Source organism: Piliocolobus tephrosceles, chromosome 18 (assembly GCF_002776525.5).
Source record: "Piliocolobus tephrosceles isolate RC106 chromosome 18, ASM277652v3, whole genome shotgun sequence".
NCBI lineage: Eukaryota > Metazoa > Chordata > Mammalia > Primates > Cercopithecidae > Piliocolobus > Piliocolobus tephrosceles.
The window spans coordinates 56,962,055-56,982,650 of NC_045451.1; the positions used below are offsets into that span (position 1 = coordinate 56,962,055).

The 20,596-nt window shown below is 41.5% G+C and overlaps 1 protein-coding gene across 4 annotated transcripts in view; it reads left to right on the forward strand.

Annotated features, from left to right (window-relative positions):
• The window catches only part of ZNF521 (zinc finger protein 521), a 293,855-nt gene extending 273,300 nt beyond the window's left edge, over nt 1-20,555 (forward strand). For 3 of the 4 annotated variants that reach the window (XM_023207760.2, XM_023207762.2, XM_023207761.1), the window contains one exon: nt 19,728-20,555. In XM_023207760.2, the coding sequence (XP_023063528.1) occupies nt 19,728-19,757 (30 nt within the window). In that variant the 3' untranslated portion in view covers nt 19,758-20,555. The remainder of the gene's footprint in view (nt 1-19,727) is intronic. The other variant, XR_002730767.1, reaches the window with a different exon arrangement.
• Nucleotides 20,556-20,596: the final 41 nt, after the last annotated feature.

Here is a 20,596-nt window from a genome sequence, read left to right on the forward strand (position 1 = left end):
CACCACACCAGGCCAAAATTTCTTTTATCATCCCCACACAAACTATAGAACTCAAAACCCAGTTCTGTCTTGCCTCTTATCATGTGTTGTTCTGCTGGGACCCCTGGGTTGGAAATATTTGCCTATCACCATGTCTAGATCTGGCATATCCGGGTCCTATACTGATCAGTTTGGAGGAAAATCAGTGTGGGGGATTGTAATTCCCACCCCTTCCTGGATGGTCTGGGCCTCATTCCTTTGCTCTTTACATCCTTACATCCACTGTGCCCCTGTGTATCTCTTGTTCTTGGGGCTGAAATAGCAGCCCTTAAGCACATCACAAAGACATCAAAATGCACAGGAGTATAAATTGTGTCAAATGAGCACGTGGTTCTGGAACTGGTCCATTTTGTACATCACCTCATGTCTTTGCTTTGTGGGCCTGCAGGGCTTTGGAAGTAAATTGGTGCTACAGCAACTTCCACTTAATTTGCTCAGTGGTTAAATTGATCTCTCTCTTTTATTTGATCGGATCTCCAGGAACCGAATCATTTGCATTGATTTATTGATTGGTACTATGTTTTCACCATTAGTTTTGATCACTTTCAGCTGTTAATATTGGATAATTCAATCAGGATTGATTGGCCTTACCATTGAAGGCAGAAAGTTAATCACATAGGACACAAACAGGACATGGCTAAGCTAACCTCAGTTTGTTATTCTCCTCTCTCTCCCTTCCAACCCCCCCATCATCTATGCAGTAGCAAAAAGATCAGAGTTTTTGTTAAGCAAAGGAGGGAGGTTGCAGTTGTATAGCATTCATAATGCATCTAAAGGTAAGATAGTTTTATTTGGCTTTTTAATAAAATTGCATCTAGAAATTAAGCAAGCATACAGAAAGATAAGCCCGATTATCACAATGAACTCATTTGGGCTAAATGAGTAAATGCATTTTCAATTACCCATTTTGTACCAATAAATGCCTAATCTGTGTGTGCATGCTTGGAGGCACAACCTGGGCTCACCTTTTTCTAAATTTGGCCCTTCCTGCTTCACCATGTGTCCTGGTAGTCAAATTTTCAAGAATCAAGTGGTTAATATGACTGAAGTAAGGGCAACAGAGGTAATTGCAATAAGCTAAAACCACTTTATTTGCATTTGAATTGTTTCTACAGCACCCCAGCTCAGTTTTTAAAAATTCTCCATCCATTAATTTCTTGATGTTCATATTGATGGCTGGTTTTTGCTATTAAAAGAGGGAGCACCACCTCTTCATTCTAGGACTCGTTCCCTCCTCAAACAGCCCTGTTGTTCGCGAGCTGCCATTACATTATTTTTTTGTCTGGCCCAGAGTTGACGACAGATGGCCATCTCCGAACTGCCATCAGTGCGGCTTTATGGAGCATCCAGCCAGGGTGTACTGAAGAGCACTGTGGCCAGTTCTGCAGCCCCCTCCCTCCCACCCCCTGGAAATGTTCATCACCTCTGCCACATTCTGCTTTGGCTGAGCTCTGCTGGCCCTGCCATCTTCCATGTCGCCAAGACAGCCTGCTGCCGTAGCACCGGAAGATCTGCCTCCATTAGGAAGGACAGACTGCATGTGACTGTCTCGTAAAGACAGAGCTCTGTCTCAGCGTCTTTGTAGTTGGATCCTTTGGAGAGATCCGGAAATCCAAATTTCCAAAACATTCTGCAATCTAGAGAGGCACATGGAATTGCCACATGTTTCTGTTTGAGATGTTTGCACCACACATGGATCAGTTTCCTCACATTAGTAGAGACAAAGTGGCAAGAATAGACCCTTTATGTTTACAGACTTTCCTCTAACTATTGGGAAATACCACTTCCATATCCAGCTGTTGTGACAATTAGGGTAAGAAAGATAGTAATCATGGGCTTCCACTATAAATCCCCTGAAATGAGCAAAGAATCCATTCTAGCGTCTTCCTGATCCATCAATGTGGCGATCCCTCGGACAGCCGGGTGAAATGAGCTGCTGCTGTGCATTTGGAGAAAGATTGATAGGTTGCTCTTGATCGAGTTTGCTAAGGCCAGGCAGCTTCAGAGCCAAACGTGTATTTTAAGAGGAATTCACATTTGTATCCTTTATTGTTATATTTGCAGCGAATCTACAGCTTGGAACAGGCTCTGCCCTGCAGCTATGAAGGAGTAAGTTCCCCTTATTGGAGAGAGAGAGTAGTGTTCTGTAAAAGCCGGAGATGTGGCGGCGAGATGAATAGTGCTTAAAAGCTGTGCTTGCGGTGCTGTCATTTAGAACAGCAACTCCGAGGCTTTAAACGGGAGTGAAAGGCAGGGTAAACGAGTCCTTTAATAGTGGTGAAATTTTAAACTGCCTAAAATAACAGGTCTCCTTCATTGATAACTTCATTGAATGAGTGAGTGGAAACTAACTGGCCAGGAACTGCTTTCCCATAGGAGGGCCAAGTTTGCAAAAGTGGAGCTTTTTCCTTGGGCCCCTCCATGGCTGGGAGGGCAGCTTCTTTTCTGTGTGATCCCTGCCCCTGCATTGATAGCAGCTCCTGGCTGGCAGAAGACCATCCTTCATTGGAAACCCAAAGCGCTCATAAAAGATTTCCTTTTTCACTTTGCCAAAACTTAATTTTATAATTGTCTGACTTACACCACTGGGCACATCTGCTAAGCTTGTGTGCCTTCTAGACATATAAAAGGCTACTGTGATACCATTAAATATCAGCAGTGTGCTTTGCTGTGCTTTGAGTTTATAAGGGTGAAAGGTGATTGTGCAGGAAAATGGAACAGTATATTTGCTGTGAGACAGACACCAAGGCTTCACTCCCATACTCAGTTATAATTCATGACAGTACTGGTGGGAAGCCCTTATCCCTCTGTGGAGTTAATACATCTCCACTGAAGCCTGCTGAGAGCACCCTGCGTCCCCCCCACCATCTGTGCGCTCACTTCCTAGCTCTCTCCTCTCTTTCACTCTCTCTGTTACTTTTTCCTGAGATCTCTTGGTGTTAGTATTGTCAGACTGCTACTGAATTGTAAAGGTGGTTCTCCAAAGCAGAATTGTCATTTAACTAGGGGAAGAGCTGGGGAGAATGCCTTACAGCATTGTTTATTGTCTCATTTAGAAAATGTCGATTAAAAATTAGAGAAGCAGCAATGCCTTAAACCCATCACTGACTCTGAGAGCCGAGGCTGTGCTGCTAATCATCGATTAGTAAGAGGTACCCAGGGCCTGAGTGTGGATGGAGGCCAGGGACACAAAACAAGGTGTGCATCGCAACCCAAACTAACCCTGTGCTGAACCTGAGTTCAGTGTCCTGGAAGTCAAACTTGAGTGAGACCAAGGTCCGGAGAACTGCTTGCCCACGGTGTCCATTGGCCTGGGCCAGCCAGTGGCATGAGTGCCAATCCAGACCCCACATGCTGGCCCCATCTGCCATGCGATGCCACCCACTCTGAGGACCAGAGCTAATTGCCTTGGAGCTACCCAAGTCTCAGTTCAAAATGATCAAACCCCTGGGTTGTACAGAACTTCACTTAAAAGAGCAGTGGTGATTTGTGTGATGCAAGCTACAGTCTAAAGTGAAAGAAGCCAAGATGGCCAAACTGTTGCAGCCCAGAGCTGGCAGAGGGTCACAGAAATAGGTGGTTTGTTCCCACTCTGTCCTGTCCCCTTGTGTTCTCTCCCGCCTCCCCCGCCCTCTGCCCTCCCACTTTCTGCTGGGAGCCCAGAAGGTGATGGGACATGCGGAGGGCGTGTGCTGGAACAAAGGATGAAACTGCACCTTGTTCATAGCCGACCCAAGATTAATTTGCAACGTTTCATAGTATGCGTTCTTGCCATACTCCATTGTTAGTACTCCTTTTAAAAGATAAATCAAATCCAGGTCTGAAATACCAGTGTATGCATTTAACAGATGTGATGCCATAGGGGACCTACTGTGTCATAAGCTGCAGAAATCGCCTTTTTATGCGTTAGACTCCACTTCTTCCGAAGAGGCTTTAGAACTGCAGCGGTGGGGTGAGAGGTCATGCATTAAGACAGCGGCACCCACGCGTAATTCCGCCTCGCGTGTAATTGGCTCACGGTCTCAATCTGATGTTTGGGTGGCATTAGTCACATCGTCTCGTTCATCCTCCAAAGGAAAAGTAGGGCAAGAATGGCTGTGCTCACTGTCCAGGTTTTCTTGGGTGAAAGATCACTTTGAGATGACACAGCTGAGTAGTCAGCCTGAAATCCTGGTTGGTATTTTATTAATTTTGCACCAAGATAAATCCTGAAATTCTGACAAACTCCATGACAGGTGAAATTCCTTCTTGCAGAATCTGCGCAGCAAGAGGCTGCTCATTTCGTTCTGTTCCGAGGCAGGCAACAGGAGGGCAGCTTTATAATCAGCCCTCAAAGGACCCCCAGCCGCCCCAGAGTCTCGGGCTGATTGAATAACTCCTGGGCCTCTTCCCCTAGGCCTCCATCAGCGGGGGTCCTGTGGAAAGCAATCTCCCGCAGACTGGCACTGAAGTGAGCTTTAAACCACCATTTTCTGCTCTCCAGAGGAGCCCGGAGTACTAAAAGATAGATGGACTGCAGATATTTTATGAGAAACTGTCAGAAGAAGAGCAGAGTAAATGTTTTTTTTTTCTTCTTCTTCTTTGAGTCACACAGTACATCACTGTTGAATTTCTCCCAGAATCTTTTACATTTCAAGTGAGAAATTAATTGGTTGCTAACCTTTAATTCCCCCCTCCCTCCTCTTCGTTGTCTTCCTCCTTTTTTTTTTTTTCTTAAATATTCACACAGAGGCCCTCTGCTTAACCACAGTTGCAGAAAATCAGTACCATTTGCAATGAAATATTTATAATGACAGAATGAAAAATTGGATTCATTTTCTGGACTGTAGCCGAACAGTCTGCAACTTTGGTGCGGCATTGTTCAGCAGCGCTCGTTCCTCCCTTTCATTGGCGTCGTTTTCGGAAACATACCGCATGGACGCTCACCTATGCTTTGGAGGGATGCCTACCAAAACACAGAGCCTGTTTTTAGTCTTAAAAAAAAATAGAGGAGAAAGGCACATGTTTGTGTTGTGCAGCTATGTGGGGGGCACGCGGATGTGGCCTATAAAAAGGTAGAGAGGACGTGAACTCTGTCAAAAGGAAGGGCGTGCTTGCTCTGTAGGGAAGAGATGGGAGAAGTTTATAAGGAATACAGGAGACAGTCTGGCCTGGACTTCGTAGCAGAGCACAAATAGCAATCAGCGTGCCAGCGTATCTTGGGGCAGATTTATAAGGGGAACGGGAAGGCAGAACGGAGGTGTGTAAATACACGTTGAATATCATAGCACACTTTCTTTCTTCCCCTCAGTGTTTGCTGTGTAGACTTTCCTTGCCATGTGACCCACGTATTCAGAGCTGCCTCCTAACCCGGGCTGATTATTGCATTTTTTAAGAGATAAGAGATGAAAGGATTTTGCTAGGACAGCCCAGTGTTGTATTTTAAACAAGTATGCCTCACAAGTGCGAGGGCCACAACAATACACTGACTCTTATTACAGGGCTGGTTGGATTTGTAGCAAGTTTCCTGGGCAGCACATTTGGGTCTAGCAAATAAGTTTGTACTCACTACCCCGCAGACAGGCCCAAAGAGCCTGCCTGTTTGGTCTCCCTCCATTGGAATACAACAAGGGTTTTTACCCTATAAGAGGGCCATCCCAGGCCTCTGTGTTAACTTTTTGTTGTCCTTTTTTGGAACACTGGGTTTAATTAGTTTTAGTGTTGTTTTATTTTTATGGTTTTTCAAAAGTGAAAATAGTTCTAAGTAGATTCAGGCATCAATACAAATCGCCTCAAATTCCAATTTTGGAGGTTTTCTTCACTGAATTTGCATCATGCATTGCCAACTCCACAAGATCAATAATCCATATTTTATTGTATAATAAAGGCTACCCGTAAGTGAATTGGCTCATTCATTCCATCTGATTAGCCCTATTGTATTCATGGAGAGAAAAAGGAACACAAACTTACCTTCACCAATGTATTGCATCATTTGGATATAAAAAGCTTCCAGCACTATAAAACAATTGCATAAGGATAAGAGATAATTCATTTCAATATTTGTTTACCCTAAGAAGAATATGACTCCTACCATCCTGCGGTTTTTGGTGACAACTTCAAGTTTCACATCCACTACATGGAACTGGTCTCCGGTCAGCCTGGTCTGAGCACCCTTTAACAGGTCTTTCTTCCAACCAACAGCAAGAATCCCACTCCAAAATTCTGAAAAACAACTGGGATAAGCAGTCTTTTTCTTTTATAACCCTTGGAGAGATTCACCTTTTACTTACCCTAAGGCCATTTCCTCTTATTCATCCACGGATTACCATTTTCAAGGTTTTTGAACGCTCACTGTATTCTCTGAAGCAAAATCTTAGCACAGGTTTGTGCTCACTAAGGTGACGAGAAACTGAGCAGGAAAGGAGTGGTTCGTTACTGGGATCTCTCAAGATCGTGATGCTTAGTTGAACTTGTGGGTGACACATACTTTCTCAGAGGCTTGGAGTTTTTATACAGGCTTCCAGATTGTCTTTTCATTGCATTCCAAAAAAAATGATTTTGAGAAATATGCTGACAGTTCAGCATGAAATGATGTGTGTTCTGACACACACTGCATTGTAGCTTAGGAATCTAGCCTGAAGTCATTTTTCTGTAGCGTTTCTGTGACTCTGATTAAGGGGAGAAGAAAGTTTCCTTTAAAGCGTATGTTTTAGGATGTGACAATAACTTTTCTCCTGCGCGGTGCGTGGATTCAGTAGACTGTTTCCACTTAACCCTTATTATTGTTTTCTTTCTTGAGTACCAGGGTTAAGGGGAAGAAATTTTTTCTTCCATTAGTTTTTCAACAACTTAGGTGAGTCTGAAATATATACCCAAGTAAATGGGAACTGTAATAGTGGTGTGTTCAGAATCAATCTCCTCTGCAGACCAGGCAAGGAACATTGAATAGCGTTCATTTATGTACTGCCAGATGTATTTCTGCATGTGACTGGGCTGGCCAAACCGCTTGGAATGATTTTCAGTGTTATTAAGCAGACTCACAGGAGCAACAGGACTCGTGACAGAAGTAAAGAGCCCGGTGGCAGGAGTCCTTGGTGAAGGAAAGTTGCACGGAAAGAGAAGCACCACAATGCAGACTCTATTTTAGTATCTGAGCTAACAACTCTCTGGGAATATTTCTCTTCCTCTTGTCCGGCCCCTGTGTGTTGTGGCTGGTTTGCATTTGTGTTTGAAGTGCCAGGCGGTTTAATGAAGTTATTCTTTTATAAATTTTGCAACACTGAAGCAAGCATGAGGGCTTTAAATTAGAATAAGTGCCACTTCTGTATGGCAGGTTCCTTTGAGGACTGATTAGAATGAGGCCTCCCGTTGCCTGGCCCTTTATGCATGGCAGTGTTGCTGTGTGTTCTTGTTTACGGCTCACCTTTGAATTTGCATGAGTTTGCACCATGCCTGCCGCCTGGCCTTCTGTTAGTCAGGACTGTCTTTCTTTCAGGATCATGTTAAATACTTCACTTTAAAGAGATTTTTGAAATTATATTGCTTTATTGTAATGAATTAAAATTAACTTGGAGTAGCAAATTATTTAAGGATGTGAGGGTTATAGATTACTCTCACCATAGCTACAGCACATCTCTGTGTGGAGGAATTAAAGGGTTCTCTTTCCAGTAGCTCTGTGTACCATAAGGGGTGAGGAAACTGTCCCACAGAGACCTAGAAGTAAAGCCAGAAAGGGTGCCCAGAAAGTGAGAGGAGAATGGGAACTTCACGTTGTGAGTTTCTGAAGCAAATAGAAGCCCTTCTTGGCAGGGCGGCGAGTGGGGGCAGCTCTGCCATTTTAAGACCTTAAAAGGTATAAGACAATGGGAAATCGTGGACAAGAAAGAATAAAAACATATCTTAAGAACAGGTTTAATAGAGAATGGGAAATGCACTCAACCATTCCTGACTTCTTTGTGCCTGTGTGAACTTGCTATAAACCAGGATGATTTTAGGGAGTGGGGAGGGATCGTTAAAGAAAGAGACCTGAAACTTTCAACAATGCACAGTAACATACAGGGAAAAGGGAAAGAAAAGCAAGCACACAGGCAAAATTTTTAAAAAGCACCAAATTTGAGTGTGAAATGTTTTCTCCTCTCTCCAAACTCGCATTTTTTATTTAAAGTGGGGGCAACCAAACAGAATTGGGCCCGTGGAATACTTGCATTTTTAAACGACTTGCTTAGAACTTAAACAAGAGTTACTTGGGGCTCGTTCTAATTGCATTCTCCATGCAGGAATAAGTCCCCGGAGAGACAGAAAGATCAAAGGCAAACACCAGGAATTTTACCTGTAGAAGCAATGCATGTATGTAACTCTTGTTATTGCCCTGCACAACACTCACTTGTTTAGGCATGGAAATGGACACACGCACACGCGTATTCCCGCGCGCATGCACACACGCACGCACACGCGTACACGCGCACATACACATGCATACACACAGAACTCAGGAGGTGACTCATACTTAACATAGTTTATCTAAATTAATACATTGTCCTTTCACAGTTTTATTTTTATATATCTTTACTAAAACATCCGCCATAGTAGACAAGCTTTTTTTTTTTTTTTTTTTTTTTTTTTTTTTTTTTTTTTGGCTTATGTTAGGGAAAGATGTTTTTCTGTTATTCTTAATGATTTATAACATGTTTGACTTACTCTTAATGTGAGTTTACCTCCTAGGGAGTGTGGCAGTGTTTTTAATAAAAGAAATAATACACTACAAGACTACAAGCAAGTGGCATTTCTTTTGCTTTTTGCCCAAGTTCAATAGACTATTTTTCATAATTATTGGAATTTGGTCGAAGGGAATCCGTGTCCCTATCAAGTGGAAAAGCAGAAAGAGTCTTGGCTCCCTCCTTCTTCCTACAAAGGTTACCCTTTGAATATAAATTGCAACGCCCTGTGCTTCTCCCATTCTAATCAGATGACCTTTTGAATCTGGTGGACCAGAGTTCAAATCCTAAGCCTGCCAGTCAGTTTTTAAATCAATGCCCTGCTCCACCATCTTTCAGTGTATATCTAAATTTCAATGGATTTCAAACACGGAAGTGAAGTAAATGATGCCAGTGGAATCTTGCAGCTGACTGCAAAACAGCCAAACTTAACTCTGAGATCTTGGCTAAGTGATATGATTATAGTTAATTTCGCTAACTAAATTTTCTTCAAAAACCTTCAGGGATTCAAAATCTAAGAGAAAAGGGAGGAGTTGGAATTTTGTAATGTTTGTAAGAGGATATTTCTGAGCAATTATCAATTTAAGCTTCCATTATTTGCCGCTAATTACTACACAAGGCTGTTAAATATTTAGCAGAAGTTTGTTTAATTGCATTTGACTGGGAAGGGGATGCTTGATAGCTTCAGCAGCAAGAGTTGGTTGTGTGCACCGAGAGCTGGCAGAGAGGAAATTTGTATTCGCCCAAGATGAACACATTACAGTGTCAGACAAGCCTTCTTTTTTCTTCCTTCCAAAGATTTATTTATCTTTAAGGTATCTAAAATTAGAGCACGAAGAAGGGGCACTGCTCATGGATGTAAAATTGGAAGGAGGTCATTCTTAACCTTGTTTACAGATGTTCTAGTTTAGAAAGCGCCAGTGTGATAAATTAAACATTACAGGGGAAAAAAATTAAAGCTTAGCAACAACTGGCACATGGACACATCTGTCTGTGAAGCACTGACTTAATCCCTGAATATCTTATTAGGCAGTATTGCCCATCAAAGCCTTCTGTCCCACAATACGCTGTAATCCTGCAATTCCAGAATCTTGAGTGAAATCTTTACGCTCTCCCTCTCACTGGCTTTGTATAGTTTGATTTAAATTTTCTTCTGGCTTCTTGCATGGAAACAGACAGCTCAATTCATTGTTTTCTTTTAAAAATAAACATTGCACTCTTTAATATAGTTCCCAGTGGCCATTTTGCTCTTTTTAGCCTGTTCTTCCCATTCGGCACCCTTTTCCCCCACTCTCGGTGTAGTAGATAGTGCATGCTATTGTCAGTTCCAGAGAGGGAAATGTTCAAGCTTGTCGGGTATGCATAACAGATAGGGGTCAGCTTGCAACGAAAATTTTACTACTGTTTTTCAGTTCTTAATGGAAAATGGGATTGTCACAATGTTAACATTTCCCATGTATGATGTCACAGTAGAATTTGTCCTTTGGAAGCTGGTGGACTGACGGGCTTGTTTTATATCTCCAAAATGTTTAATTGTCCAAATACTAGGAATTGTTCTGTTAGCTGCTGGGACTTTGCATTATTTAAATAATTAGTCTTTGCTCAGGCTTTTGAAGACTCACATTAGACTAAGGCTAAGCTAGGTATTCTTGGTACATGGTAACCACCATGGGCTTTTCCAGCTTAGCTTGATATGGCAGAAAATAGCAAAATGTGGCTAAAATAGCCTTTCTGAACTGACTCCCCACCTCCCTGCACAGCTGGACATATCTGCAGCTCCACCAGATGCTTCAGCTTCTATGCAGTTCCTGCCCTCTGTCCCCTGGCCTCTCAGCTTTGCTGCTGCTCTTCCCTGTACTTCGGGAGCCATTCTCTCCCTTTTTACCTCTGCCTCCTCATCTCTCTTGCACCAGGCAGGTGTGACTACTCCAAGAACAGAGCCTCTCACATAAGGTGAAGGGCCCTTCCTGTGTGTCCTAGAGCACCCTGTCTCTCCAGGCAGAAGGTTTGGGCTGTAGCAATGAGTGTCCTTTATCTGGACAGCTGGCCCAGCCGTAGGACTAACTCTAAGACCTTGAGCGTTGGCTTCAACCCTCTGGGACTTCATTCTCTCATCTATAAAATAAGATACTGGACCAGATGCTGCTAGGTACCACCCCCAACCCCCCAGCTCTGAAACCAATTTTTTCTTTCTCTGCAGCATTACTTACAGGTGTAGTTGATTCACCTGCCATTGAGTCTAGACCAACAAATTGAGGATGATGGTTCTGTAGTTCTTTCAAAGTAGATAGTTGTTTCCATTCCCCAAACGCTGATTTCCTGAGTCTAATATTTGGGTCCCTTTAAACATTATTAGATTGTAAATATCCCTAAAGCAGCATTGATTGATTGCCACTAAAACGTACCATCTTTGTTCATCGATGGTACATGGATGGTCTTGATAAGTCACTAAAGGAATGAACACTTCTGGAAATACTTGGTTCTTCACTTAATGCCATTTATTATATATCTCAAAGAATTCTTTCTCCAGTTCCTGTACACTTGCCCACATTCACCCCTTGACTACATTTTACTGCAGTACAGTATATATTTACTGCAGTACAGTCTCATGTGGTATGTATGTGTCCCTTTGCAATTCTCATTTTCAGGTGGGGAAGATACCATCTTAGAATGAAGACCAAGTAGCATACTCAAGCATGGTATAGCAAGCTCAATGTGTTTTCAATACAAAGTCAATTCAAAACAATTATATGTCTTCCTTATAACCACCTGTTCCTTATCTGACCTCTAATTTAAACCTGTCATAACAAGACAGGTCATTAACAAGACCTCCTCGTTACAGCTATTTAACACACCTCATAGACCACCATTTCTTCTTCCCCTTTAGATCAGTTCTTCCCTGCAGATTCTTCAGATCCCTTTAATGCAGAACTCTCCTTGTCTCCCAGCTTTCATTTATTCATGCACAAATGTGTTTCAAACAGTATAAGCCAGTGTTCCTCAATATCTCCCTGGTGGGAGAGATACCTCCCACCAAGAGGTATGTGGCAGTGTCAGGGGACATTTCTGTTTGTCACAACTGGGAAGATGCCACTAGCATGTTGGCGATAGTGACCAAGGATGCTGCTAAACATCCTACAGTGTCCAGGACAACCCCCTTGAACAAGAAGAATTGCCCAGCTCCAAATGTTAGTAGTGCTGAGGTTGGGAAACCCTGCTTGTATAAGGTAGGCCCCACTGGCTTTCTGAAATCTCTTTTCAGGCTTCTCTCTGGAACCAAGCAAGTGAATGGGATGTGTTTTATATAATGACTGAGAAATGGTGTGCTGGATGGTCTTCTAGGTTGCTTTGAATGAGATGGATGAACTTTATACTATAGTTACATGGTCTAGTGTTTGGAATATAAACTCATCAACATGCCAGTGTCCTCATCCATCAGGATTATCTCGGATCACCCTTTTTCTGGACATAGTTAACACAAATGTCCAGAGAACAACAACAAAAATGTCCTTCAGTGAGGTTTATTAGAATGTGAAATGGTTTCCTATGGGAGATATGATGGAAACTCATTGCTAGAATCATTCAAAACTGGCCTGGTGTGTAAACTTTACCAAACAATTATGTTCCTACAAGGGGACAAACGAAACGCCCTAATAGTCCTTTTCCTTCTTTAATATCTTGTATTCTTCTGATCGCTTCTGATGATGCCATTTCACCTTTTGCTTTAATATAGCTTAGTGTCATCCAGAAAATGCTTTGAGATGTCAGACCAAACCCATGTGAACTGTTAAATGTCAAAAGAAAATGCATCAGTGTCTCTGTAAGTTCATGGTGATGACATTACCATATGAAAAAATAAAAAGGGATATTCTGTCCGTGCAAACATGATCATAAATGCAACATTCATGGCATTCAGGAGAGGGGCAAAAGCATATCACGACAGTTTGGAAATGCCATTGTTATGTCATAAGAAAAGAGTAGAACTTCATTCTAGCGGATTCTACACATGTAAAGATTATGAGTCAACTTCCCTGGCTACGAAAAATCCACCAGGCATATGTCTGTTTGATTCTCATAGCACTTAGGGAAAATATTGTTGTATATTTGTCCTTTAAAAAATATTCATTGAACTGTAACATAGCTCACAAAAATGCAGTGTTCACAGAGATGGTCCTGCTGTTTACCTGGTAAGGTCCATAAAAACACAATTACCCCAGATTTCTCCAGCCAGAAATTATACAGTTCTGGGCAGTAGAAACTTTGGGGTGGGCAAAGTGGGGTACTTGAGGGTGATTTTGGTCTTCAGTGTAGTTTTTAGAACGTTCCTAATGGTACTCCCAGAGCCGTAGCAATTTACTTTTCATCAGTTTAAAATTATGAGTACTTTTGTAATTGTGTGGACTTTGAAAATGTTAATTTATTAACATTCACATCCTGTTAACCTTATTAAGATGCTTAAAGGTCATCCTTTGCCGTTGCGACTATTTTTTCTCTTAATGTTCAGGGGAAATAACCCAGGATCCTGTCATCATTAGCTGTATACACTTTTAAAACTATTTTCCTAGCGTAAGAAGTTGGGAATGAAAAAGAGAGAGGGTGGAAATGTAAAAATCTTGATTAGAAAGTATAATTTAATAGAACATGTATTGAACCAAATGTATTGATTAATGTAGAAGATATAGTACTTATATTGATTCAAACCAGAGATTTAGTACTAAAAGCTCTAAGCCAAAAAGCTGTTGCAGATTGCTACAAAAGTCAGTTTAATGCCGTCCTTGAGAATGCCTTCACAAAGAAATTCTTCTAACGTTTGAGGACTAGGTAGAATGCGGTATATGTCAGTCTGATCCCGGAGGGTTTTATTTTGTACTCTAATAGCTGTTACGAGCCTGCATTATATCCAAGGAGTAATTTTCCTTAGGGGTGCCCGGCTCGCTTTGTGTCAATATTCTAGCATTTTAAGTCACGTACAGTATATGCTTCTGGGAACCGCGAAGGAGCCAGCCAGACTCATAATGGTCTGCATTCATTAATAAAGGCAGAAGCTTCTGTCCCTCCATTGCCCACTACAGGGATGCCTCTTTGGCCTTCAGGGACCCGTACAGGCACATTTAAAGAAAGCTTTATTTTGAGTGGGCAGGAGATGAAATGTAGGACTTGCAGGCATTTCCTAAGTCAGCTATATGCCCAAGCACAGGGGTGACCTTAATGGGTCAAAGAAGAATGCAGGTCAAAAGACTTATTATCCAGCCTGTTGGAAACCAATTGCTTTTGTTTAAAAAAAAATAAAAAATGAAAAAAAGCAATAGTGCTTAAAGGTGGACGGTAATGTAGAATTCTGTTTGCAGCCTGTAACTGCACGGCTCTATGTGAACTGGAATATACTTCCAGAAAAATAAGAGCATACCGATTATCCTCAGTGTTTACAGATAAAGGTCCAACCCAAGTGATAAAAGGAAGGGTAATATAATTAGTTAATCAGTGATGATTGATTACGGATGTTTGTGTTCTTCAACTAAAGAAAAAACAACGCGCTGCCATGGTGCTGTCACCATCTGTTGAAAGAAACAGCCACATTTAATCTTTATATTTCTTTATTTCTTCCCGCCTTGCCTTGTTTCTGAGCCACAATTGCCTACTATTTCATCTAGTTAGAAAACATCTCATTTAAATTGAATACAACTGCAGTTTAAATTCGGGTTTCTAATGGCATAGTGAATTAGTGGAAAGCTTGTTATTATTATTTTTTTTTCATTCCTTTTTAAAATAGCATGCTGGCTCTTTTACTTAGTTTTAAAAGCTTGTCAGAATTTGTTTGAAACAAAAGGCTATAAATAAACAAGTCATGGTAAAAATGATTAACATCTTTGAATCAACAGATTTCACAAAACTTCCATTCAAATGCCGTTTTTGTTTTTATGGCCATTGATACGTAACATTTTGCCGATGCCAACAGAGTGTTACAAAGCACAGACGAGACATGTCTCCGCCAAAGAATTAGAAAAGTGAAGGCAATCTCTGGGCATAAGTTTTGGGGTTGGGAATTTAATTTTTCAGCCCTGGGAAGATAGGTGCCCCCTGGCTTTCCTCCAAAGCTGAATTTCATCATTGATATAGGTGCAAAAATTCAAATTTACATCAAGATTGCAGGAAAATGGAATGTCTTTAGCCAAGGTGAGCAGTTTCAAAGGATCATGGATTTTTATTTTTACTTAAAAATATTTTTCTTGGATTGCATTTTAAATAGGATTAAACTGTTTGACCAGTAAATGTGGCCAGCTCTCAGAAAAAAAGGAGGCTGAATTAATCATTTGTTAGAGTGCCAAGCCCAAAATGAGAATTCCAGTCTTGTAAAATGAAAGGCATCTCATATTTAAAAAGAAATACATAGTGCTAGAAGGGAATTTTTAAGGCCCTCATCTGTTTTTTAGCTTTCTAAGTTTAATTTCACATTTATAGAGAAAAAAAATACATACAGCACACTCCTTCCAAATGGGGCCCTTTCCAGTAAAGAAAGTGTTTTTGAAACCTCGCTATTAAGGTATCATACCTACCTAGATGGATCTTCTTTTAAGCTTTAAGGTATGTTGTGGATTTGATTTTTTTTTTTAACACAAACCCCCCTCGTGTAAAACAACTGTTCATAACTGGGATTAATGGTTTGCAATTTTCAGTTACTTAGACATGGGGTCTCCAGGAGATGGCTTTTTGCAGAGTACAGTATGGCTCTCTGTGGGATTACCAAAGTTTTCTTCTCTTCCTACTTCCTTTTCTGTCTTCACCCCCCACCTCCACCGACGCACCGATGTTGCACTGATGTTCTTCTCGATTATGTAAAACACTTTCCCTTCATTGGAACAGATATTTTTTCTCATAACCCGTCATTGCATTAAAGTACTTTAGGGACTGTGAATTGCTGTGTAAAATTGGTGAGATTACCCACTGCTTTGTTCTAGTGTAGTGGTTTCCTCTGGACGTAAAGAGCTGAAAACTCTTGCACAGAGAGAAGGCTGCTTGTGGATGGCCTGGCAGCATTTTTCTGCTTTCTGCTCATATGCATTTTTGTCCTTGCTGCCTCTGGACTGGTTTTGTGGTGTGGCAAGTAGCCAGGGGGAGAGCAAAGTGGGCCTCAGAGCGTACCCTCTCTTTGCTTGGCGCTTCTGCTGTCTACTTTTTAATCCTTCCCTCTTGCCTCTTGTCTCCCTTTCTGAAGAAATAATGTCTGTGAGCATCAGAAAACACAAAAAACACTGAGTGCTCCCATGAAGCAACTTCTTGTTTTTCTACTCAGAGAATCTTTAGTCAGGTCCAGAGACTAGGACTTCACATCTGTTCTCCCCAACACCTAAAAGCCAGTCGAATAACCTGTGGCTCAGATATTCCATTCCTTCCCCCAGAAAATGAAATGAGGCCATTTGTATTTCCAGTGGACTTGAAATACTGCATGGGGGAGGAGAACAGACACATCCCCTAGATCCTCAAAGGTGGCAAAGGCAAGCCCTTGAGGATGGAGCAGAATCCCATGGTGGGGTTGTTTCCAATACAAATATATCCACTGCCCAAGAACCTCTAGGAACGTGCTGCCTTCCACCATGAGAGTCACTGCCAGTGGTGGACAGCCAGGCCTGGGGAGACCCTGCCATAGCTCTCTGTTGGGCTGGAGCGAAAAAGGGGAAACCAAAGAAAATGAGAATAAGAGACCTCCGTGGTCTGCAGGTATCTCCAAACCAAGAGGACTTCCTGCCCTTACATTTCTCATGCCAGATTTCTTATGTTGATATTACTTACATTGGGTTGCTTTATTTTTGAATTTCACAAGCCATACCCTTATCGTTCTCACAAATCTGTATTCCTCTCTCTTATATAGAAAACATAACTCCTTTATGAAACAACTTCAGTCTGTTGCAGTAAGTGATGTATGTGTATTTGTTCATGTTCCTTGCACCTCTGAAGAGACCTGTACAGCTTTGGTTGAGGATGAAAGCATACAACACACAACCATTGCCAACTGTTACGGGCAGTTTGTTTTGGGTTCTCGTTGTGTAGCATCTTGGTATGAGTACATATAAAACCACCAGGAAAATTGCACTGTGTACTCTTTCACTAACCCCTAGAATCCAGTCACATGTGGATTGTCCATCATAAGCACTTAAACATTTGAAAGTAATGTTATTAAACTGATTTATTTTACTTTGATTTTGGTAAGAAGAGAAAAACACCCGTCTTTCTGTTAGAGTCCTTTCATTTAGGCAAATACAGGTTGAGTATTCCTTTTTTAAAATGCTTGGGACCAGAAGTGTTTTCGATTTCAGATTTTGGCATATTTGCATATATATAATGAGATGTCTTGGGGATGCAACCCAAGTCTAAACACAAAATTCATTTATATTTCTTATATGGCTTATACACATAGCCCAAAGGTCATTTTACACAGTATTTTCGATAATTTTGTGCATGAAACAAAGTTTGAGTACACTGAACCATCAGAAAGCAAAGGTGTCACTAGCTTAGTCACCTATATGTCATCATGTCGGTGCTCAAAAGTTTCAGATTTTGGAGTATTTGGATTTTGGATGTTCCCATTTGGAGATGCTCAATCTGTATTATATCTTCTTGTACTTATTTGGTCGTTATTTTTGGACTTTCTAAAAATAAAAAACCTTTCTATAAACTTGACTCTGAGATAGCAAAAGGTATAAGAAGGCTTAGACGTGGTGTATTTTGAGTAATCAAACTTTTATTGTTTATAACCTTTCTGAACAGAATCATGTTGATTTTTAAGAAAAATAGCGTAGTTTTTTGGTCTCATTAGTACTTTTATTACCCTTTCTCTCTACATCTTGGTGACAAGTACTTTGCAGAAGTATTAAAAGTCAATATACCAATAAAAGAGCTGGCATAAAAACAATTTGCTACCTCCTGTATTCACTTTGAGGCCGAGACTATTAAGATATGTTTTAAATAAGGGAGAGTGAAATACTGTTCTCCATCATGATTTGTCATCCATCTTTTCCAAAAATGAGCTAAATTTAAAATGGAACAAGGAAGACCTAGGTCCTCTTCACAAGGCTCCCAGCTCTCCCACTTCTCCACCTAGCCCCAATTGGTTCTCAGCTGAACCTCTGGTCATTCAGCCTGTATTCAGGGAGCAGGCAGTTTGCTAGTTGCTGTAAAGGATGAATAGATAACAAACATCTCTAAGATGAATCCCTCTGCTTAAAATACTCCAGTGGCTCCCTTAACCTACAAGACAGTCTGAGCTCTTTAGCAAGGTAGAAAAGGACTGCTCATATTCTTGCCCCAAACCAGCTCCATCTTCACGTCTCATGAGTATTGTTGATTCAGAACATTCTCCAGAAGAATTCAACCAATCTAAACAAGTTGCAGGTCTGCAAACGTACCTTGCATATTCCTATTTCATTGCCCTGACCCATGTGGGTCCCTTGGCCTAGAGTGCCCTCCCTGTACTCTCTGCTCATGTTTCTAGCTGTCAGTGTGCTGGATCCACTGTGAACCCTTCCCCAATGGCTAGGCAGGTTTAGGTGTGGCCATGACATTTCTGTGTTCTTTTCTAATAGACTGCTTGCCATCTTGCTTTATGGTTATGTGCCCACATGACCTTCTTTAGACTGTGAGCACTTTGAAGGCATGAAGGCAAGGACCATGCCCTTCCTCTCCAGCAGCCCTTGCCTTGCCAGCCAGTCACTGAGATAGCCAAACCCTCTTTCCTGAGCACTGCAGCGCTATGGCATGTGACAGGTGCTGATGTATGTTTCCAATAGATGCTTGTAGAGGAATGAATAAATGAATGAACATCAGAATTACCAGCGTGGGTGAGAGCCAGGCCTACAAATAATCATGAGACAAGACCTAAGATGCATCCTATATAAGCAGTATAAAGTGCAGCAGGAAATCAGAGAAGGGAGAGATCAGTGTTAGATGGTGAGGATGAAAGTGGTGATATTTTGAGCTAGGCCCCAAGGTTGTAATAAGAAGGGATTAGGGTCAGGGGATACAGGTGAGTAGTGAGAGAATATGGCTCCAGGAAAGCACAGAGGAGGAGTGGAGATCAGGCCATCTCCAGGCTTATGCTCCAAGCGAATGTCCCGCAGATCTGTGACTATCCTCCAGGCCTGGTTCTAGAGCCTTCCCACCTGCCGTCCACCCTCAGGGCATGGCTGGTGCTCCTGAGTTGCCCGGCAATCCCAGTTACCCTCTCACAATTTGGAAGGAGGGTGTTCACTCAGAAACGGGACACACTAGCATAGACGAACGGAGACCACCAATATACAACGCAGGCTGGTCAGCTGAGAAAGAGCATCCGAGGACTGGGGAGACGTGGCAGGCTACTATAATCTGCTCCTGAGACATGCTATGACCACAGCCCGAAGCCCATCCTCATGAGGGGCGCTGCTCCCGCTGTCCATCATCTGCCGGGTAACTCTGGCATTTCATACCCGTATTCAGGGGCAGATAGAGCCCCTGTTGTCAAGATGTTACAGTCTCGGAGGGATTGGAACAGAGGCATATGTAACCAATGGAAATCATGCACAGATACACAAAACTGTTAAAACAGTGCTACCTGCTTCTTGAACACTGGGTCCTATCTTAATAAGAAGAGATGATGGATGGTGAGAGGGTATTATAGAAAGACATGGCAGAGGTGGAGAAAAGGCAAGGTGCCAGCCAGCCATCTCACATTAAGGAGGCTCCTGCCCTGGCCTCTCCTTCCAGGCCCTCACGGGTGGCAGCAGTCTGGGTCTCTTTCTCCCTGGGGAAGGAGCATTAGATTTTTTTTTTTTTTTTTTTTTTTTAGCATTAGAGGGCACGCATGAGCAGTATTCATCAGAGGGCAGAAGCTCATTGTTCAAGTCATTATGAATTAATTACATGTATATATGCTTGGTCTGATGAAAATGAAATCACTGAAGTTTGTTTTCCCTCTCTCCTTTTTCTTTTTTTTTTTTTTGTTTTGTTTTGTTTTGTTATTTACAGAATCATACAATGACCCAACACAGCAGTTAGTGCAAGTACAGTCTCTCAAGGAGAATTGCTTTTGTGGCACAAAAAGGGAACATGTTTTACTCTTTGCACGAAACTTTCATTGTTAATGTATATTATTCAGAAACATTGTATTGTACCATAAAACTTGTATTATCAAAACTGTTGGATGTTCATGTGTTTGAACTTTTGCGCACCGGATAGACCCCTTGTATATAAAGTGTTGCACATATATTATGTCGTCTGATACTAAAATGGTCTTATAAAGACAAGTGGACTTGGGCCCTATTCAGGCAAGATTTAAAAAAAAAAAAAAAAAAGAGACGTATGACCAAAACGGCTTAAGATAAAGTATTTTTAAGGAAGAAAGATTAAAAACAACTGCTATACATGAGACTGTGGTTGGACTTCCTTTTCTTTACACTTAAGCCTAGAATTTCTCTTTTGGTATATCAGCGCTTAAATCTAAGACTATTTTTTATTGCTGAAGATTCTTGCAAACCATGAAGAGATGTTCTCACAGAACAGAACCCCACAGCTGGATAAGGCCCGTATATATATATTTGTAAGCCTTGCAATGTGACAGGTAGCATCACTATATATGCAATAGTTGTTATGTAGACTGTCAAAGAATTTTTTTTTCCCTGGATACATTTGAAGCTTTGAGTGTTCAAGGTTTTCCTTAATGATTTCACGCAGCCAAATTCTTGAATCAGTTGAACTAACCTGTATGTTACTGTTATTAATGTTTACTCTGCGGTCTGAACCTGGAGATTACTGGAATTGTTTTCCAAGAGGAAATAAATTCAGTTTACCATTAGGTATGAGTGTATTTGTGTGTTTTCTTTCTCTTGTTACTACAC